This window comes from Pogona vitticeps, chromosome 3 (assembly GCF_051106095.1).
Source record: "Pogona vitticeps strain Pit_001003342236 chromosome 3, PviZW2.1, whole genome shotgun sequence".
Lineage (NCBI taxonomy): Eukaryota > Metazoa > Chordata > Lepidosauria > Squamata > Agamidae > Pogona > Pogona vitticeps.
Window position 1 is genome coordinate 230,724,662 of NC_135785.1, and position 23,615 is coordinate 230,748,276.

The 23,615-nt window shown below is 39.9% G+C and overlaps 1 protein-coding gene across 1 annotated transcript; it reads left to right on the forward strand.

Annotated features, from left to right (window-relative positions):
• Positions 1-1,674: 1,674 nt before the first annotated feature.
• TBX19 (T-box transcription factor 19) lies at positions 1,675-21,644 on the forward strand. The gene is made up of 8 exons (XM_020784973.3): positions 1,675-2,117; positions 8,638-8,902; positions 10,880-11,014; positions 12,214-12,275; positions 14,585-14,646; positions 15,598-15,786; positions 17,684-17,819; positions 21,404-21,644. The coding sequence occupies exons 1-8, from the start codon at positions 1,921-1,923 to the stop codon at positions 21,642-21,644; spliced, it is 1,287 nt and encodes a 428-aa protein (XP_020640632.3). The 5' UTR covers positions 1,675-1,920.
• Positions 21,645-23,615: the final 1,971 nt, after the last annotated feature.

Sequence of the window (23,615 nt, forward strand, 5' to 3'; positions counted from 1 at the left end):
GACATTTGGGCCAAGCGAAATTATAGCATGAATGGGCAATATAACATTTGACACATTTCTAGAAAGAAGCCTCTCAAATATTCAGCTTATCTCATCTTCATAAATCTTTATAAATGCACTGGATGAAAGTGTTTTTAACAGTAAGAAAAGCAACAATAGATGCAGATATCCATAGCAATATACGGTACTACTGTTTTAAAATCTCTCACTTGGCTTTAAATTAGAGATGGGCATCAACCGCCGAACCCGTTCATATCTCAGCCAAACAGGTGTTTGGTGCTTCCCGGTCCAGCCTCTTCCTGCTGGCATCCACTCAGACAGTGCCCAGAGGAGACAGGGCAGGGAAGCTGGGGCACTGCCTCTAAATGGGTGCCCGCCAGAGGAGGTGGGGCTGGGAATATCTGTTTGACAGTTTGTGCCCATCTCTAATCTATATATTCAGTTATTGGGTATTGGAGGTTTAGTTTTGCCCCAGCATAATTTATTACTAAAGTATGCTGTTTATTTACTGCCACATAATGCTTAAACAGCTCCGGGCAGTTTACAATTTAATTATGCAGGCTTCACATTGCCCCCTCCGCCCAAGCGACCTGCGTACTTAGTTTACTGACCTTGGAAGGATGGAAGGGTGAGTTAACTTAGAGCTGGCTACCTGAGCCCACCAGGATCACATTCAGGTCATATGCAGAGTCTCAGCTGCAGTAGTGCAGTTCAATCACTGCACCACAATGCTCTAATTATTATAGTTACAGATTTTTTTTAAAAAAAAAACAATTATTTTCTTTCTCATTATTCAAATGTAACCTAATAATCCCTTCTCATTACTTCATTAGTTTTTAGAGAAAACATTTAAGAATACTGCAACCTGGTGGCCAATGGGGAAAAAAACATGGATCCTGAAAATTCAAACTAATTCACATTATAAAAGTAGTCTGAATCAGTGATAATGCCCCCCCCCCCGGAATGTTCATGTTTTTTCCAGCATTCTGTATTGCGTGAAAGGGAAAACAGCTTCCCTCTATCCACTTGATCCATCCCCTGCATAATTTTATATATCTCAGTCATGTCCCCTCTCAGGCGCCTTTTTCTATACTAAAGAGCCCCAAACGCTGTAACCTTTCCTCATAAGGGAGATGCCCCAGCCCAGTCATCATTTTCGTTGCTTTCTTCTGCACTTTTTCCAGTTCCACTATGTCTTTTTTGAGATGCGGCAACCAGAACTTTTATAAAATAATGAAGAAAATATATTATTCTATCTTTTTTTCCTTTTCATCCCCTGGAAGCAATGAATTAGGCTCAAGTACTGGAAACTTCACACAAGTTCTTCTCATAAGGCCATTATAGTTTATTGGAAATACTGTTGAAAATTATGTAGCAGGACATAGGTAAACGAGCATTTTTAAATGGGTAAGAAAAACCCACATCTCCCCACAGGTTGCTTTTGCATGTGTCTATCACTCCCTCTTTCATCAGGAATTTGCATCTGTACAGACCTGCTTTGCATTCATTGTTTCAATTGAGACATTAAACCATTTTCATTAATGGAAATATCGTTCTTGAGCGGAATAATTAGACTCTCCTCAAAAAAGATAAAAGCTTAGTGATTTGAATGGAAGAGTCTTCTTTGGAGGCAGCCAATTGCCTAATCAGGCAGCCTCCCACCTGACAGTTGGTAATTAGGAAATGGTTGTGTGTGCATGTTAAAACCTTGACATACAGGTGTCATCGTCTTGTTGGGACATTGTGGGGGGAAGAACACGTCTGTGGCAAGAGAGCAAGGTGAGTGTGTTTGTTCCACTGTGGCTAATTAATTGGTTGAGGTTTAATTCTTTGCAGTTGATTGATTGCCTTTCCTTGCTTTCCTTTTTTCATTTTTTTTTTTCAAAAGTCATCTGAGAAGTTTCTGTCATTAAAGTTGCCATGACTGATTTGGGCTGCAAGAAACACAGTGACTGCACCGTCTCCAGGTTGCTCAATGTGGTGGAGAATGAACTCCAAGCTGGGAGAGACAAAGGGGACCCCACTGAGAAACAGCTCCAGGTTGTCTTGGAGGATGCTGCACTATGGCAGAGGTTCAGAGAAGTTACAAATGAGATGATTGTCACCAAGAATGGCCGGTGAGTGTTCTCTTCTCTTTTCAAAGACTGAAGGTTCAAGAGAATTGCAGTCAAAACTCTGTCGGCCAACAACTTATTGGGGACATTGTCCTGTGCAAACCCCATAGACAGGAATAGGAACAGTATGCAGGTGGAGCATCAGTTTGGCACAGCTCCCCATCATTTCAATGAGGCATGTGCTGGATATCTTCCCGGTGGATTGGGTCCCAAATACCTTCTCTCTCTCTCTCTCTCTCTCTCTCTCTGTGTGTGTGTGTGTGTACAAATAGTTTACCTTTTTCAATTTGAAGAAGTCGGTGTTTCTGGGGATTGAGTAGCTTATGAAATGTTGGAGAGATGTGCAGGCAGTTGATGGCTGTTAAAGCAGTACATGTGTCCATGCCGAGTGTTGAATGTCAAAGTAAATTTAAGAAAGTTAGACTGTATCATATTCTGGGCAGTATATCCTGGTAAAAATGCTCAAGGTTATCAGATGCACAGAACTTCCCCCATGGGAAATATTATCTCTTAGGATGGCCTTAATGTGCAAGACAAATTTCTGGTCTTATGTCCATATGCCCTGTATGACTGACATAGATGTACAAAAGTTGCTTTGGTTATTGAATTTAATTTCTATCCTGCTTTTCGATACATAACGAAACCCAAAAGGAGGCTAGCAGCATAATTAACAGCAAAATACAAAACCTGCACAAAACATTAATAACATAAAATAAAATCAGTTAACATGTCCTAGGAGCACCTCACCCCAGCAATAGGAAACTCTAATTAATGATAGATTCTTATGACACATGCACATGATTGAATATGCCTTTGTCACTTGTAATAGGGTATACATTTCACGTGTATCATAAACGGTTACTGACTGGTTTACAAATATTTGGGATGAAATTTGTATCTCTTCCCCTTTGGGATGATGCCAAGCTATTTCTGCTGCACGAGCACTAGCTTCCTGGTTGGACAGATTTTCAACAGGGCTGGCTTCCTACATAATAGCAGGAAGAGTTGTGTAGAGAAGGGATATGTCTACCACAAGCTATGCCAGAATGATAGGCTGTTCTCCCTCAATTATTCCCATGTCTGTAGGTATCAGTTCCAATGGTCAGTATATTTTATTATTACTTTATAATTAGGGAAAAGAGAGAACCAAATATTGAAGTTATCGTTATGTGCTGCTGTTTATATACCGCCCCATAGTGCTTCAAGCACTATGTGCCATCAAGTCAGGTCTGACTTATGGTGCTCTTACAAATTAATGATCTCCAAAACATCCTATCATTGCTCAGGTCTTCTGATTCCCCAGCTGCAGTCTCTACTTTGACACTTGAACCCAAGTACAGAAAATATTTAATAGTTTCCCTTTCTTCATTAACAGCATTGAAGTCATGTAATTCTTCTGTAAATATTATTTTTGACTTCTTAAGGTTCAACTGTAGTCACTTCTGCACTTTCTTCTCTAATGTACCATAGTAGTCATTTCAAATCATTGTAATTGTATAACGTAAAATTACTAAAGTTTCTTCGATCAGTTTTCACTCCTTCGCCTGAATCTAATCCAGGTTTTTCTATGATCTGCTCTGAATATAAGTTCAATAGGCAGGGATTAAAAACACATTCTTTTTGATACTTTTGCTTGCTGGAATCATTCTGTTTTTCTATATTTGATCCTAACAATAAACCCCTTATCCAGAGTATATAGGGATAATCAAATGCTGTGGCGCATTCATTTGTTTTAGAACAATCCATAGCTTTTCATGATTCACATTGCTAAAGACTGATTTCTGTTCTCCAGAGTTCTAGTCTGTCATTCTATCCACTACACCACACTGGGAATCAACTGGAGTGGACTAGTTCTACCAAACTGCAGATGCAGAAGTGAAGCAGTTTCTCTTCTACATGCTTTTCAGTTTCGTTTATTTCTTTCTTTACAACAATAACTCTTTTCTTTTTTTGGTGACCATTCACTAGAATAGTTGACCCCCTTAAGATGATCAGTTTTGCGAAGTTTCACCCAGAAAGATGCAGAAAGCCTCTATGGCTGAAATTACATTGCCAGGAAAAAGTGGATTGACTCCGCAGTGACTCCTGTCACTGCAAACACAATGCCAGCCATTATGTGGTTTAAAAATGGTGCCAATCTGCCCTCGAAAACAAACAAACAACGGACCATTATCAGGGCTCCCATTGCTGGCTGGCAAGTGCTTGGTGGCACCTTGGGAACTGAAATTATTTTATTATGTCCTCTCTCTTCTAGTTTTTTGTAGTGGTTTCCCCTTTTTAAGCAATTTTATTTTATTTTATCTTAATTTCATGGTTGCTATTGTACATTTGTTGTTATGTTGTTGTCACTTGTTTGTACACCACCCAGAGTGGCCTGGCAGCCAGATGGGCAGTATAAATTTAGACAGACAGACAGACAGACAGACAGACATAGATAGATAGATAGATAGATAGATAGATAGATAGATAGATAGATAGATAGATAGATAGATAGATAGATAGATAGATAGATAGATAGATAGATAGATAGAGCACCAAGGTGGAAGGAGCAGGAATACTACTACTACCTCACTAATGAGGAGCAATTTGCCACCAAGGTTTAAGCAATTTCTCTTACACACGCGTAAATCAACAATAGGATCCTGGCCAATAGATTTTAGGGCACCTCCCTCTCCCCAATTTTACTTCAAAGGGAGTTCAGCATGTTGACTGGAAAGCATTTGGCATATTGTACCTTGCAAGTTTTTAAGAATAATTTGGACAGGAGCCAGCAGATAATTTGCAGGAAATGGAGTGGTGCAGTTTAGAAATTATGATCTTTCATCTGTAAATCTTATTCCTGGATACCAATGCAGTTGATTTGTGATGTACCTCCTTATGTTTTCTTTTTCTTTCTGTTAACTTCCTTGCTGTTCCCCAGTTGTTGTCTTTTTGGGGTTTTTTGTACTGCTCTGATATGTTTTCAGAATAATGTGTGAAGACAAGGCTAGTTTTACTGATGCAACGGCATGGTGCTTTTTTGCAAGTAGATTTACTTAAGATATATTAGCTGAAATCCTGTTGCTTGATGTAGCAAATCACACTGGAGTAGAACCACTGAATCAATGGGGATTTAGTGAGTCAACTCCTCCATGATTTCCACTGATTCAAATGAGCCTACTCTAGTTGTGTTAAAGTAAGTAACAACTAGAGTAAGTCCATTGAATCAATGGAGCTTATGGAGAAAATAATTCATAAAATCCTCACTGATTCTCTGGGCCTACTCTGGTACTATGCAATATGATAAACCCAGTTCGATTCAAAATTTTCAGATAAGGCCCCTGCTTGTTTCTGTGGGTAAAACTGCTGTAGCCGTCCAGATGAATACAAACAATTATCATGTTGCAGGAGTCGGCAGAGGCAAAAAGCTGCAAAATGAGATGGTCAGTTCCACCAGGACCACATCTTCCTGTCATTGCCTTTTATTTTTTTCCAAACTGACATTGCACTAACCTGATGCGGCACTAACTTTGAAAATCATTTTAAAAAGAAAAAAAAACTTTTGGAGACAACAGTTGCACAATTGAAAGGAACATACACCCCCACAACCACCACTTTGACTGAATCAGCCAATCACATCAAGCTGAAAGAGGAGAAAAGGAATACCAGCTGAATTGAAGCAAAATAAACCACCCTCTACTGGTTGAAAAAAGAGAGTCACTTCTCCATTGAAAAAGCGTCCACCTTCCCAGGCTTAGCTTTACATTGTTTCCCAGTTTTTTATTTGATTTCCTTTGGGCAAATCTGATGCAAACTGCAGGATAAACCACCAATATAGTTGCCCCTTACTATTCTAAGCCACAGGTTTTCGCCCATTGCACTCCGGAGTGTCATTTCAAGCAGGAAGTGATAATATTAATCACAGTTTCTTTTCAGATGTAGGGGAAAGTATTCTTATAAGAAAGCTAGTATTTATTTTGTGAGATGACGAATTGGAAAGTTACTTTTAAAAATAAATTTGTTATGAATGTGCTATAAATCTAGACACTGAAATTTATTACTATTAAGTTTGTGGAGATCCATTTAGTAACTCATTGTTAATTATATTTCTTTTTTTTTGTTACTCATTCATTATTTTTTAAAAACTATTATACAGTAATATTTGAAAACATTTGGGCCTCCTAATATTTGGAATGTGACTTAGTTGCAACAGGGAAATTTAGCCCTAATTAAAGATAGTGTGTGGAAGTGTAGACTTAATTAAGTTGTTCCTAGAATGCTATGTGGTGGTAGTATGGCTTTCCTTTCCTTCATGTCTCCTTCCACTATCACCCAGTCATACTGTTACAGATCAAACCTGAGTTTTAAGTTTTTCCAGCAAGGAATCGGGTGAAATGCACCAGCGGGACCAAAGGTCCAAATTTGCTGATAACAGCAAATCAGCTTTTAAGAGAAGTCAGCAAGGACTTCTCTTAAAAGCAGAGAAGACTCCAAAAATGCAGAGTACATGTTTTATAATAATACAAACAAATAGCCGTAAGGTACTACAATTCTATTGGTCATCTTTTCCCAAAATCAGGATCCAGTCCCTTATTAGATAGTAATGCCAACTCTACTAATCTATTGGTTCCCTATAGATTAGTAGAGCATATGTGATGCCCCATCTTCCTTTGACCCATGACTTGGGATGTGCCTCAATGTCTGGAGGAAAGAATATCCATTTTTCCTTATGTTTGCTGAGTTTATGTTCCTGCTATCATCACCTAGTTCCTTCTGCCCACGTTCCTGAATTGGGCCACCTGCTAGATCAAAGGTGAAAGGGCAAAGTATGAGGTTACACCGGAAATTCTATACTACTTGTAAATGTTTCTCTCTTAGCCGAAATATCCCAGTCCTATTTATTTTATTTATTAATTAATTAAATTTATACCCCGCCCCTCTAGACCATGTCTACTCGGGGCTGCTTACAACATAAAATAAATCAATATAAAATATATATAATTATAAAAAATACAATTGCCTTTGTTAGGTTCATGAGGCCTGTGTAGCAATACTTATACTAGATACTTATACTAAAATTGTGTCTGGGTATATCCTGGTATCAAAACAACCGCTGCTAGTTACAATGGATGATGTATTTTTAAAGGAAGTCATATTTCAATGGGACTAATTTAATAGTCTTACTTTCTGCCTAGTCTTTCCTTTTTGTAACCTGTTGGAATTACTACTTCCTCTTTTTGGGGCCACAAATTGGAAACTGTTTCCCATTGATGGAATTGCCTTGATCACCCCCTTTTGATACGGGAAGGAGTGGAAAGAATCCTACAAGGTGTTCTGTTTTCTAGCTGCTGGGGCCCAATTGCCTGAGGAGCACATCAGACTGGAGTATAATCTCTCAAGGGTGGCCAGCAGGGGAAGACTAAGCAACCAAACCAAGTACAATAGCAAGAACTAAATGGCTTATATAAGCACATATAGACTCCCAAATAATTGTTATGTACTGATATGTTCTTTGAGAGAGCTTAACAAGCAACCCTGATATTGAGCAGTGCATTTGTTATGTCTAAACACATCTTTCAATTATATTAGGAAGATAAGCTCTTGCGTTGTGGGTTTTTCGGGCTCTTTGACCATGTTCTGAAGGTTGTTCTTCCTAACGTTTCACCAGTCTCTGTGGCCAGCATCTTCAGAGGACAGCACTCTGTGCTCTGGTGTCTGGCTCGAGTGCTGTCCTCTGAAGATGCCGCCCACAGAGACTGGTGAAACGTTAGGAAGAACAACCTTCAGAACACAGCCAAAGAGCCCGAAAAACCCACAACAACCATTAGATCCCGGCTGTGAAAGCCTTCGTGAATACATAAACTGTTGCCTTGATCCAGTGGCATTCTTGTTCACCAAACTCTCAGTGGGAAAGAGAAATGGGATACCACTTAGTTCAATGAAAATACAGGGAGCCTTGAAATAGCACCACAATGTTGCACCTTGATTTATGTAACAAAGGTACTGAATATCTTACAAACCTTGGAGATCCATGAGCGTATCATCACTTTTAATTCCTTCACTGATGCAGATTGCAACTATTTTATGTGCCATTCACAAAAATCCAATTCTTCTCCCATCTACAGCAAGACCCACTGTATCAATGGAATTTACATTGTGTTGATTCATCAAGTTCCTAAACATTAATTTGGAGTAACAACTGTATCTAAGCATTTGCATTCATAATTGCTATGACTATTTTTTCACCAGGTTGTGTAGCCAACTGTTTATTGACAATCTTTCCGTTGTTAGCTAGATGGTCCTCAGAAGACAGCCTGCCACCAAGGCCTTATTCAGACACTTGCCACCTTAATAAGACCTGCCGGAGATTGCTTTCCACCACCACAACATTCAGAAGCCTAGGTCAGCGCCACACCACAATGAGGCAGTGGAAGAGCAGAACTTTGTTTAGAGAAGCAACTGAATAAGTAAATAAAGTTGATTACTTACTAGTTTTAAAACGATCCTATCCTCATCCATTTTACATGTCCTGTTTTGCTTACAGACGGATGTTCCCTGTTCTAAAGATCAGTGTCTCAGGCTTGGACCCAAACGCTATGTATTCCTTTCTGCTGGACTTTGCTCTGACTGACAGTCACCGCTGGAAGTATGTCAATGGAGAATGGGTACCAGCAGGCAAGCCGGAGCCATCAAATCACAGTTGTGTCTACATCCACCCTGACTCTCCCAACTTTGGGGCCCATTGGATGAAGGCAGCAGTATCTTTTAGCAAAGTGAAACTTACCAATAAACTGAATGGCAATGGGCAGGTATGGTGCCACGTATTGTACATGCCTCTTTGGCTTCAGTCAGCAGCTTCTACCAATCAAGGAATATCAAGGGTGCATTTATGCAATTAGGTGGGCCCTTAGAGGCCTCTTCACCCACAGATGCCAATTATTCCATGGAGTCCAAATGTAAACAGGAATAAACAGGTCTTAATTGGAGCTTTCAGATTTTAATGGACTCCTTGATGTTAAGAGAGACAGAGTGTGCTGTGGTTTAACCATCAGGGTCTCCCCCACCCCCCATCCATAGTTCGTCTTCTGTGTTGAGGTTTTTACACAGGACTTCAGAGAAGGGGAGAAATGACTGGGGTATTAAGGTTTTGTTTTCTTCCCCATGCTGTTTGGTGCATAAGTGGAATGTTGGCAATAGTAAGGTACTCAAATAAAAGGCTTCTCCTAAATGAAATAATTGCCTTGCTTGCTTCTGCTTGACGATAATTATCAATATTCTATTGAATCATCTCTGGCCTTTGGAATAATAATAAAAAGCATGTACCTGTACCCGGCAGTAAGTGCCATTCTCTCTGAGACCCTTAAAAATGCAAAGAGGAAAGTTGGCTTTGTTGGCTTGTTCATTTAATGTATGCATCTTGGGACTGTGGTGTAACACATTTCCTTTGACCTGTTTTGCACAAAGCTCATATATTGGAATAAATCTGCCAACAAACCTATTAACATGCCAAAAGAAAAGAAAAGAAAAAGTAATTTTCAACCATACATCTGATTTACATCTACTCTGGCCAGCTGTGGCCTTTTTGTTGTGTGCCTAGCAACGTGATTTGGAATATCTTCGTGCATTCTGTATTTAAAGGTGAAACTACAGAGGCCTCTGTAATAGCGAATAGTTTAGCTTTGACATAGTAGAGCACTGTCAAACTAAACATGCAACCTAGACCTCTCGAATGCTGGATCTACATCCTCGGTACAAGACTATTCACTCACAGGAAACTCAGAATGCTATGCCATTGGTCACCAGTTTCTATCTATCATAAAGAATACAATTTATGAATAAATGTATACTTTCAAGACAGGCCAGTCTAGTGTAGTTTGCTCCATGGGTTAAAGATCAAGATAGTCATCTTTCCATTCCATTTACGAACTGCAAACCGGAAGCTGAAGCTTTCTTCAACATGTCCCTAATAGCATCTTCCACCTGACATAGGTTGAAGGCTAGTCTAGCGGGTGTACAGCAGGCTGCATGGTACACACCTCTCTCCTCACACAAAATGGTGCCATTTCTCTGCTTCTTCTGCCTGAGAGGACACCTCACATGACCGGCTTTGCTTTGAGTTGGGAATGGGCAGATTCCAAATATCTAGGGTATTGTTTGTTTTTATTAGATCTCTCAGATACATCACGTGAAATGCAAAGAGTGGTGCAGGCAAGCAATAATACATCAAGAACTGAGGGGCAGAATGCATTTGAGCAGAACTTCAGCTGAGAACTTTTAGAATGGTACCAAATCCAAGCTCAAAAGTCGTTCCACACACAAGGGCACTTCTGGTTTTCTCCAAATATAGATGTATACATTTTAAAAATGGTAAAAGCTATAGAAAAGCTATATAAAATTCTGGGGGCTTTTGTCCTTTGTGCAGTTGAATGTGAGACAATCCTGTGGTATATCTATTGGCACCCAGTAGTTCTCAAGGGCTCAGAAATTAAGACAGTGAGAACAAATAATTTGAATATGATTTATGGACACACGTCCAACATTGTACCTGTCACTGACTGTACATTTACCTCATAGCTTGGAAAAGTTATCTCCTTAGAGTAGACCTTCACCAGCCTTCCAACCAGCACAGCCATTGGGGGCTTCTGACTGGGGGGACTGGGAGAGCTGTAGTTCAGAAATGAAACTTCTCTAAGCTTTGTGTCTCATTCTTTGCTTAGTCATACTTTTTAATAGACTCCACAGCATCATTACCTCTACCTAATCCCTCTCCCTTTTTCTCACCACAGATTATGCTGAATTCTCTCCATAAATATGAGCCTCAGGTTCATATAGTGCGAGTAGGAGGGCCACACAGGATGGTAAAGAATTGTTCTTTTCCTGAAACACAGTTCATAGCAGTGACTGCATACCAGAATGAAGAGGCAAGTGGGTATAAATTATATATATATATATTTAAAAAACCCTTGATGGAACACACCACAAAGTGGACCTAGCCTCACTGCTTTATTAATATTTTAAAAAGTTTTTAAAAAATGTTTGTACATTACCATGGTTATTTTATATAATGATAAAATATAAATCTTGATGGTACACAAATGAACAAATGGATACTTGTAGGCTGACCTATTAGGATGAGATGAAGTGCCAGACATTTCAGTAGGATAGTCCATTTATACGAAGATTCTCTCCATGTGCCATTTTTTTGGATAGGATTTGTTACTCCAATCCCCTACTTAAAAAACGATTATTGTAGTGACTTATAATGACATATAGTTCAATTCACCACTATTTATGCCAGAAGAATCAGCCTTATGGCCTTGGGCAAACTGCACAGTCTCTGAAAAGGGTTGTTATACTATTACCAGGCAAAGAAGGGAATCTCAAATGGTAATCAGGCTATTGTGGCTGTCTGCCATCTTGTCTTTTCATCTACTAGAATTGTGGGTGCCTTTTTTGAAATATGTGTGCTGTTCATCCCTGTATGCAAAAGCCATTCATAGGAGGCCAGAACTAGTCAAGGTAGAGGAAGAATTTTGTGCATACCACATCCTTTCTCCCGGCAGTGAAATAAATGCTACTGGTTTGGGAGGTGGATGGTGGGCTTCAATACAGAGAACCTGACTTACAATAAGATTCTTCTGCGAAGCTCATAAACAGCAAGTAAGTGACATAGTTTCTCTGAGACCCATTTAGGTTCACCAATAAATAGTTCCCAAAGGCATATGATCTGAGGTTATGAAGCAATCAACAGTAGCGTCACCCTTCAGGAATTTGTCTAATTACTTTTTCATCTTATGGTAGAAAGTCTATCTCTGCAGTGGGTGAGGAAGTATTTTTTCTTATTTGTCTTCAGCTTCCCACTATTCACTTGATTCTAATATTAAAAGTAGGGCCGGGGGCTTGCCGCTTTCCACATGCTCTATACTGTGCATATTTTATGCACCCACCACCCTTACACAGAAATGTATGGTTAAGCAGATTCTGTGTTTGCAATGTGAGCTCATTATCTGTGGCAAAAACCAAAACCCACTTAACCTTATTCTGGAAAACGCTAGACTTCAAATGACCTTGTTAATGTCTTTCTCTTTGTTTCTCTCTTTCTTTCTTTTTTTAAACACAGATCACAGCTCTCAAAATCAAATACAACCCCTTTGCCAAAGCTTTTCTGGATGCAAAAGAAAGGTGAGCTCACTTCTCAAGAACTGTCACAGTACAGGTTGCACTTGTGATGCTGTGTAGGTGATCACGGGGCAAAGGAAGGAATGATGTGGGTGATCACAGAACAAAGGGAAAACAGAGAAGTGTCGACAACGAATGTCCGAGCCAGCGGAGCCTAAAGGCAACGCCTTGAGAACTCTTTTATTAACTTAGCAAGTGTTATATCCTATGTTGCAAGAATTCAGATAGGATACTGGTTATCTAATCGCCACTAGGATTGGCCCGAGAAAGTCTTTGAACTATGCCCTAACTCTAAGGGAAAAGGCAGAATGAGTAGGTCAGCAGCTGCCCATTGGCAGCTGCTACTTCTCTGCCAGGAGAGTTTGCTCTTCACTGTGACAGATAACAGGCTTGGGCAGGAGTTTCCCACAATGCTGAAATGAGATTGCGCAGACCACAGTCTTTCAGCCCCCAGTATTGGTATCTGTATGATCTGATATACTGTACTAAAATACTGGATGGGAGAGAAACAATCACTTTTGATTAGATTTTTTTAAACATATGAAATGTTTTTATGCTATTTGGGTTAGATTTGTTGAATTTGTATTAGTGAAAGGAAAGGGGAAAGCCTCTAAATAACACTCTATACAATTTTGGAAAGGAAGTTTGTAATAAAAATATTGTTCAATGGGGTCCCGTGGGTATGGGGTGCATGGTAGAATTTAGTGTAGAGCAGGGGTCTCAAACTCAATATACCGGGGGGCTGCTGGAGGCAGAGTCTGGGTGAGGGTGGGCCACATCAGTTTTCCGCCAAGCAGAGCAAGAGCCAGAGGAAGCCGCCCAGGAGTTTCCTAAGCCCGGCTGGGGCTCCAAGGAAGAGGAGGGACGCGCGAGCCCTCATCACCGACCATGACCCCCTCTGGCTCCTTCTTCATTACCACCAGCAGCAGCAGGATGAAGAAGCGGAGAAGGGAGGGAGCGCCGGTGACCGCCTAGCCAGGGGGGGGAGGGCACGACAATTTTTTAAAAAACCCTCACAGAATCGCCTTGCCAAAGGAGAAAAGCCCCCATCGGTATCCACAAAATTAAACAAAATGGGGCTGCCCCTACAAGTGCGCACACACACGCGCGCACACACACAGAGGTATGGCAACTTTCCTCTGAGGGCCCCCCTCAAAAAGGGGCACTCAGCAGCAGGGCTGGTGCTGAGGGTGCCGAGAGGGAAAGAGAGCCAGAGAGCCGCTTCCCTGGAAGAGACGGTGGCGGCAGCTGCTGTTGGTGGCACTGTTGGAGGCGCTCTTTGAGGATGGGCCGGGAGCAAGCTCCGCTCTCTGGCATCGTTCAGCGGTGGCTCAGGTGATCAAGGAAAAGGGCCGGCAGCGCACCTCGCTTCCTGGCTCTCCCCCAAGACAGCGCCTCTTGCACCCTCCATCTGGAACTGCAGCCTGCCAGCCAGCAGAAGTTCCGGATGGAGGGTACAAGAGGTGCTGTCTTGGGAGAGAGCCGGCAAGCAAGGCAAGGTTTTTTTTGACTCTTGACAGCAGAGGATGTGTGGGCACTTGGGGGGGGTCAGGCAAGGCGGGGGCCATAAACTATCATCCGGCAGGCCACAAATGGCCCCGGGCCACATGTTTGAGACCCCTGGTGTATAGTAAGCACTATTATTTGTATTTTTGTGTTTGTTTTTGTTCTAAAACTAATAAAAACCATTTATTTAAAAAATGAAATATTTTCCAGCCTTCTTCATAAGTTTTATGTAAGGAACTTTATATTTTTAAAATGGAAATTAAACAGATAGAATTGCCTATTCATCTACAGGGCATTGAATGTTTCTCTTTTAAAAATTTATCTTAGACCCTCTATTGTTTGTGGTGCCAAATTAGGATTGGCAACTTCCCTTTCTCTTTTCCCCTGACAGGATGGACTTTTAAAATAATTACATACCTGTCACATAGCCAAGCCTGTACCTGCCTGCCATGGCACCTCTCCCTCATACCTCTCCCACCTGTATTGATTGCATGTGACCTGAAAAATTTTATTTGGTCTATCTTTTTGATACAAATTTAGCAAAATTTGCAATTTCTTTCATTAATTCAAAGGAAAGACCTTCAAGTTTAAAAATTCAAATGAGGGGGAAAGTGAAATTGGCCAGTTCATCTTTCCTCCCCAAACACAAGGGTCTTGATTCTGTTCTGTCTTCACAAAGACCCTGTGAAGTAGGTGAGGCTGATTGGCTCAAGGTTGCCCAGTGCCATTTACAGCTGGGTGGGCAAGTATTTTTGTGAAAGTAGTGTCATGAGAATCAGCATAACTTTAGTATCATTCTTTTTCAGAAATCACCAAAAGGATACTCCAGATATTGTCTCTGAAAGTCAACACATGACATATTCTCACTGTGAGTTTTATGATGTCTCTTGATTGCTATGAACTGTTGTGTAGTATGAATCATCTAGGAAAACAACAGTGCTTTATAGTGCCCTATCTGTTATCGCATCCAGGATCTCTCACTACGATCACCAGGATAGTCACTACCAGGTGTTGCAGATATGGCACAAGTGGATTAACTAACTTTTTGTATCAGGAAAATCTTCTCCATTTCTGGTGACTACTGTTTGGCTTCTGCTTCTGGTAGTGGAGCTACAGATTGGGAGTTCAGTTTCCAATTGAGTCTTCCAGGGGAAGAGCCAGCCTATGTAGCCTTGGGCAAGCTGCACAGCCTCAGCATATCCCTGGAAGAAGAAAATGATAAATTAGTTCTGAGTACCCTCTACCCAGAAAATCCTGAGAAGGGATTTGACTTGATTGCACCCCCCACCTGCTCCTCCTTACTTTTGCTCTTACCCACTGACATTATCTGACATTATCTGCCCCATGTTACTTTTGAGGTTGATGAGGCCATAATAATGTTTCTTTTATGAATCAATAAAATGGCCACTAGCATTATTTGACCAATAGTCACTGGCCACCCAGCCTGTGAGGAATTTTGGGAATTGTAGCTCAGAAACATAAATTTGCATACTTATAGTAATCAGTAATATGCAATTGTTAGTTTTTCTCATTATTTGGACTCTGTGTGTAGGAATATTGTGCAGGGATTTCCTGCCTAAATGTTAGACCTTTTTCTTACTTTTCTAGATGGGTTTCCCCAAGGAACTAAAAAGTAACAGAAAAGTAACAATCAATGTAATACACCATTAAATCTTTCTGTCCTCAGAATGCTAACAAGTTAACTTTTGAAAACTTTGTAATGACTTCCTTTTTACAAGTCAATAATTTGGTGTATGTATTGGATGATCATTTGCCATTATTTCTCACATTTAACTTTCTTTTCTCCATATCTCCATAGTGGGCGGCTGGTTGATTTCCAATCCAGATGCTGTGTGCACAGCAGGAACATCCAGCTATCAGTACAGTGGCTCTTTTCCTCTGCCTTCCCCACATGCACATCACAGCTGTGAACACTATTCAACCCTTCGTGGACACAGAGCTGTTCCCTATCCTGCTTCATACATGCACAGAAATCATTCTCCATCAGGCAAGTTTATGCCTTTTTAAATCCTTTAAAAAACAAAAAACAAAAGAGCAAAGAGTTACAAAAGAATTAAATACAATAAAAATTATTCATACATATATAAATGTTTCCTCTCTAAATACCATAATACATCCTGTTGAAGAAATAACAAGTGAATCAGACCACAACAGAATTGGGAGACCAATTTTAGAATGACCATTATTAATTCCAGAAGCAAATAAATGGGTTAGATTTCCTGTTAAAAATAAAAACAAAGATAATCAAGATAGCAGTGAGTAATGAAGCCTACCCATGCATTCTTCATTTGCATGAAACATCCTTCTTTACTGTAATATTCTCCAGACATCTCTAGAAAAATAGCTACATAATCTAAACTATAGAAAATAGTTTTGTAGTCCAAGAGTATTTCAGGCGAGAAAGCTAAAAGTTCTACCTGTGTCACTCGTGCGAGTCAGGAGGTGAGGCTGAGGAGCCTGACACCGAGGGAGGCCAGGAAGGAAAACACAAGAAACCGGGCCTTCTTGGCGGTGGCTCCTCGCCTCTGGAACAATCTCCCTCTGGAGATTCGCGCAGCTCCCTCGCTGGGTATTTTTAAAAACCAACTGAAAACATGGATGTTTAGGCAGGCCTCCCCCCCAGCTAGTTCCTGATTTTCTTCCCCCTCTTTTCTGTTATGATTTATTCTGTTCTTCTTTCCATCTTGTAGAATTTTTCTAATTGTGTAAAACTATTTATTTATTTATTTATTTATTTATTTATTTATTTATTTATTTATTTATTCATTTATTCATTTATTCATTTATTCATTTATTCATTTATTCATTTATTCATTTATTCCATTTATACCCTGCGTATCTGGTCAATTGTGACCACTCTAGGCGGCTTACAACACAAATACAATAACAGATATATATATCTGGTCACAATCGACCAGATACGCAGGGTATAAATGGAATGAATGAATGAATGAATGAATGAATGAATGAATGAATGAATGAATAAATAAATACATAAATAAATAAATAAATAAAAGTATTTCCTCAGAAAGCAGGCACTCTGCAGGAAGCAAGAAAACTGAGTTGCCCAGGTTAACCTGGAGAGGCAAAGCAGAGCTACAGCCTTTCACCTCCTTGCAAAATTCCTAGGTAGATAATACAAAGAAGTGGTTTACCATTCTCTTTTTCTGGGAATGCCTTGGAGCTATATATGCTGATGTAATGAAAATGGTACAGGCATTATCTCAGAATAAGGGCAGGTAATCTGTGATCAGTGAATGACTTCAAAGAATAAACTAGACTGCATGATTAAACAAGGGCTGCCCATTCAGCCTAAGATAGAGATGGGGACTAGGGAAATGTTGGCCTTCCAGATACCTTGGACAAGAACTTCCACTGTCTCTTATTGTCGGGAATGCTGACTGGTGCTTCCAAATTTGAAGCCCAAAAGTTCTCCACACTCCTACCTTATTCTTTCTTTTATTCTCTTAACACCATGCAAGAAAGCATATATGATATCTCTGGGATAGCTCAGTGATTTTGGCTGCAGAGCCAAAGACTGAAAATTCAATTCTTCCACTTTGCCTCCTGGGAATAGAGCCAGCCTGTCTAGACTTGGGCAAGCTGTACAGTCCCAGAGTGCCCCTTGAAGAAGAGAATGGAAAACCCCTTCTGAGTATTCTCTACCTGGAAAAACCTGAAAAAGTGACACCATGAGTTAGAACTGACTTGATGGCACATTATTATTATTATTATTATTATTATTATTATTATTATTATTATTATTATTATTATTATTATTATTATTATTATTATTATTATTATTATTATTATTATTATTATTATTATAACCTTGCTGCAAACACTTTACAGTGGCTGAATTGTTTGTGTTTTCACTTCTATAGTGAACCTGATAGACAGCACTAGCAATGATCTCCAAGTGTCTCCAGCTCATGAAGGGTGGACTTCCGTACCTTCCAGTCACCATCCCAACTTGCTTCCTGTGCCACACAACAGTGCTACTACCACACCAGGGCCTACGTGAGTATACCGTTGTGTCAATCGCAGCACCCCATCAGTCTGAATAATAATCAGGACCCCTTGCATATGAGATGATGATCTTGACGCTTGAGGTAGGAAAGGAAGAACCAGATCACAATTGGCATGAACCAACATCTCAATAGGAGACTATGGATTCTTGTCCTGTTACATAAAAGGATAAATAACAGGGCCTTTAATCAAAATTAAAGTGACTCAAATGTGATTCCTTTTCAAATCTTCATGTATTTGTTACTGTATTGAACCCATTATAGGTTCTGACAAGATACACAATAATCTACAAAAATACACACTCTTAACATAGGGGTCAAACTAGATGAGATGCTCAGTTTACAGTTAGTAGCTGATAGCACATTTGTCCTCCAGCAAAGGGACTTTTATGTGGCAATAAGCATCAGAAGGGTTGAACTGTTAGGGCTCATCCAGTTGGAGCATTTGTTTTCCTGCATGTACCTACCGTATTTTTCGCTCCATAAGATGCACCTTTTCATAAGACACACCAATTTTTTAGGAGAAGAAAACAGAAAAATATAATCTGTTTTCTTCACTCCATAAGACGCACAGACTTTCCACCCCCCTGTTTTGGGGGGAAAAAGTGCGTCTTATGGTGCGAAAAATACGGTAATTATGTGCTGATGATGCTGGTATTTTTTTCCTATTATCCAGACAATTCGAGGTTTAAATTGGTACCACCAGTGACAAAAAGTAATAAAAACCCTGCCTTTCTGGGTTCTTTGCTAATCATCCTCTTCTAATTTGTCTGTTTCTCTTTGTACCTGGCTGGAGTTCAGGTGGAAAGAGCTTCTTGGGTTGTAAGCTTTCAATGTCAGTACACAACAAGAAAAACAAAACCCCACTACGGGACATTATTCTTTAAAGGATTTAAATGGTTTCTGCATTTTTTAAAAATAGTTGATGTGAAAGACAGCTGATTCCCAAAGCAGATTAACAGGGAGGTGAGCCTCTGTTGAAACTGGCACATGCTGAAAGCTTCCAATGTGGAATCTGTTATTTAAAAATCAGAGGGGGAAATCCAGAACAGAAATTCATGTTTAAAGTATTTCATGCTTTTTGAAACTTTTTTTGAGCCAGTCCTTTAAAAGATGCTGATTTTGTAAGAAGAAGATGCACGAGGTTTTAAAGGATCAGTGTGGAGAGAAAGCCTGTTCACATGAGGCATCACCTAACACTGACAATGTGGGGAGAAACAAGTGTTAGGTCTTAATAACCTTTAATCCTTTTAATCCTTTACAAACAAACATAATATTAAGCTAAGTAAGATACTGAGCTCACATTTAGAAGTGGAGCTTCCTTAAGCGATGAAAGATATCTGTTTCTGAGAAATCATCTTGCAGATTAATCACATGTCTGCCTCTTGATTACCAACCACAAGGCAAAGCATGCTAACTTGCAAGATACAAAGGTTAGAAAAGTTAGGACAAAGAGACATCTTTTACCACTTAAGGGAGCTCCACTTCTAAATATAATCTGAGCATCTTGCCTAGTTTAATCTTGTGTTGGACTTCAAGGTAATAAAAAGACTTCCAGTGCAACCGTTCTTATGTTTATTGCAAAACAGTAGAGTACCCTCCAGAGGAAATAACTGAAACTAGCAACCTTATGCATGCTTTCCTAGAACTGCTGACTTCAGTGGCACTTAATTCTGAGCAGGCCTACATTTTTCATTGTTCTTTTGAATATATGCTTCAAGAATTTGTTACTTTGGATGCTTCTTAGAACCAAGATAAAATATAAGTCCGAGTTTTAAGGGTGGTGTTCAGTCAATGGGACTCACTGCCCTCCCCATTTCAGCAGGGGAACTGCACTTTTATATCATGTAAATTTTTTGTCATGTTTCACAACTGGCTGTTCTACCTAGAGGCAACCACTGTGTCTAGTGTTGAAACAGGTTCCATCATTTCTTTTTGGCTTAGCTTTTCAAAAGGACTTGGTCACCTCTAGTCCTCCAGGTATTTTGAACTACAATGTCCAATTGAAATCTAAAATATCTTGAGGGCAGAGATTTCTCCAGCCATTGTCTAAGTACAGTAATTGGGACTGATCACTGGGCAGTGGATGACAAGAAATATTATTTATTTATTTATTTATTTATTTATTTACTTATTTATTTATTTATTTATTTATTTAATTTATATGCCGCCCACACTACCCAAAGGTCTCTGGGCGGCTTACAGCATTTAAAATACAATAAAGATATGTAACAATTAAAATACAATTAATATATATATAAAATTGCCATCGGACCCACAGCTAATATTATTTCAGTTAAAAGCCTTCTTCTGGAACAGGAAGGTTTTGACCTGGCGCCGAAATGTCATCAGTGTCGGCGCCAGATGAATCTGAGTCGGGAGGGCACTCCATAGTCTGGGGGCAGCTGCCGAAAAGGCCCTTTGTCTACAAACCATCCCTCTTACCTCCTCGAGGGATGGCTCTTTCAAAAGGGCCCCCCGGCTAGATCTTAACTGCCGGGTAGGCTCATATGGAAGGAGGCGGTCCTTCAGGTATTCAGGGCCCAAGCCGTTTAGGGCTTGTGCTAAAGATTTGCTGAAAACAATTACTCAGTTTCAAGAATCTAGTTCTCTGGGTGTGGTGGGGGTTTACATAAATGTGGGTGAGCAACTTGAATATGTGCACATATGCATCCATATGCGTATTCTTTCCACAACAGATTAGTCCAGTACCACATATGGGGATGTAGCATCATATTGACCTTCTGGCAGGGCCCTGTCTCAGTATTATGGAAAGGGCATTTCATTTGAATAGGTGTGGACAGGCCCCAGGATTCCACAGGTCACTTTTTTCAGGTCCAGGATCCTGTGGAGGTTATTGCAATGTATTAAAATGAGGCAGAACATGATTGGAAAATATTTCCAATTTAAAGAACAACACACACCTGTTCTTAAAGCTGATTTCTGTCTCAAGTGAAGTATCTTGTTTTAGAAGGGAATTGTCTGCTCCAGATATGTGGTTCATAGTTTTGTTTAAGTTTTGAATCCTAGCTTTATTTTTCCCCTGTGGGAATTCCAGGGACCACCAAAATGGCCTTATGGGCCACAAAGGTTTCACTCCTTCATTAGGGAATAGTGCTGTTCCAGAGGTATTCTTGAGTTAAAATGGTCTCCCTAATTTTAAAAAAATGGTAGTGGTCCTCTTGGTTAGTAAGATGGGATATCATAGTTCTAATTTACAGTTCCACCAAAATATTATATCCTGATGGAGACTTATTTCCAAAGCATTATAAGTGGGATACAGTGGCTTGCTGGAATGCCAATTTGGAATAAGGAGGGATGGGCAAATTTGTTACAAAGAGAACATGACTAAACACACACTCCCACCATTTGTTAAAGCAAGCTCCCTCCAGAGCCTAAGCGTTGTAAGAATTCCTCATTGCTCCCCAATTTTTTCTTGCTCTTTCTTTCTATATCCATCCATGTGTGAGAAATGTAATGGTGATCCAATCATTTCAGATTCAGTGTTGCTTTCTTACACAGCACCCTTAGCACTGCAAATTTCAGCTGCTATATTTTGGCACTGCTCTGTTGCAGACACTACCCGTGCCTCTGGACAGTCAATAACAATGCCATTGCCAGCGTTGGGAGTGATGCAACCAGCAGCCCTCCAGGAACCTTCCTGCGAAGTAACATCGTGCTACCTCCTCCCACCTCCTCCTCTGCTTCCACTTCTTTGCCAGGAACCATCCCCAGCAGCATGGAAGCACAACTGGAGAGTGCTTTTCCTAGATCAACTGATTCCACTTGGGCATCCGTAGCCTCCCATTCATTTTAAAAGACAAAAGGCAGCAGAAGATCAACGCCCTGTAAGATCCCAAACAGAACAAGATTTAAGGCTGTCGTTTTAACAGCAAAGAAAGAATGACATTACTAGTCTCTGCATATCTTGAAAGTCTGGCTTGGATGTTGAGTCAGTTGGATGCTATAGGACATAAAAAGAAGAGAAACATTTGCAGAAGAATTTCCACCTACCGTGGCACCCAACTCTATGTGCACAGAAGCAGGACACCTGATAGCGGTCATATTGAAGAGGAATTTGCTTTCTGTATAATATAATTGGCTGTAATTCTAGCCAGTCAGTTAGCTGTTCAGGGGTGTATTACTTATCAGAAGACTCTAAATTTCAGTGATCAGCTTGAATATTGTTGTAAAAGGGAAATACTTAAGACTTCTTCAGAATTTAAATAGCAAATAATGTAAGAAACCATGTAAAGCCAGACATTTTTTTTGATGCATTTGTGGGGAAAATATATATCTGCCCTGTTCATCTCCTTAATAATAACAATAATAATGTGCCATCAACTCAATTTTAACTTATGTTGACCTTTTCAAAGTTTGCTAGTTATAGATGGCTTCCATTCCATTCATATGGAGACTCCCTGGAACTGTACAGCGTGTCCAAGGCTGCACAGGCTAGTTTCTCTCTCCAGAAACACAGTGGGGAACACGAACTCTGCAGCTAGATATCCAACTTACTAAGCTATTTAGCCAGTGTTCATCTCCTTATTTCTTGAAAATTTTAGTCAGTCGGTCTTTCCTGTTGATTACAGATTAGTATGCATCTCTTCTTTATTCTGTACAACACCAAGCATGCCCACTGGTACTGATGATTTCAGAGAGGTGGCTGCTGAAGAAAAAAAGAGAGAAAGTAATGTGGCACCTTTCAGACTAAAACAAATTTAATTTGGTGTGAGGATTAGTAGATTGTAGCCCACTTTTTCAGTTGCCTGAAGACAGTCCACAAAAGCTCACACATGAATAAATATGCTAGTCTTAAAGGTGCTATAGTAGTTTTGTTTCAGCAAATGTGACCACAAAGAAATTTGTCCTGGCCGGTGAGAGCTTCTCTATACTACACATTGGCACTTAAACCATTGCTATGGTTATAGTTATCCTGGAAAGTTACATTTCAATTGGTTACACATCACACAGCCCTACTTGTCCCTTACCCTTCTGTGCCATTGTCACCATCCTCTCACCCACATCTTTAGCCAGAATCCTTAAAAAAAAAAAAAGAATTGTCCAGCTAGTGAAATATGGATGAACTGACAAGATATGGTAAATATCTGAATTAGTGCAGTATCAGTTTAATGCTAAGCACTAAATATCCAGCTATTGACTTCTGATGATATCTACTTGTTCCTGTGTTTGCTATTGTTCTAAATAGTGCTGTATCTACACTACAAAGTCAAAACAGTTTGATAATTTATGTGCCATGGCTCTCTCCTAAGGAATCCTGTGATACATAGTTTGGCAGGACCTTCAAACTTTTGCACTGCAATTGTGCAGATTGGGCTAGAGTTCTCTAGCAGAGAATTCTATGTAGCTCACCAAAATACAAATCCCAGAATTCCATAAAATGGAGCTACGACAGATATAAAGGTATCAAAATGATCAAAATACAAATCCCAGAATTCCATAGAAAGGAGCTATAGCAGATAGAAAGCTATCAATTGTTCTTACTTCCTGTTTGCTTCCAGTTGCTTTGTTTTGTTCTTTTTGCTTCTGACCCTTTGGACCATGTGGTTAGATGGCAGAGAAGTCCAATCCCTTTTTTGTCCTTTTACTTTTCTGATTGTAAATTAAGATGAACTGTAAGTAAAGATGTTTTCTATTTAAGCTATGTGTAGAAAAATTTTGGTTTCCAAAGGGTTAGTTTTTTTGTGAACAAATGGGATGTGTGGAAGCTGAGATTTTTAGCTATTCTTCTTCAGATTTCCCTGTAATGCAGCTGTTTCTTTTTTGT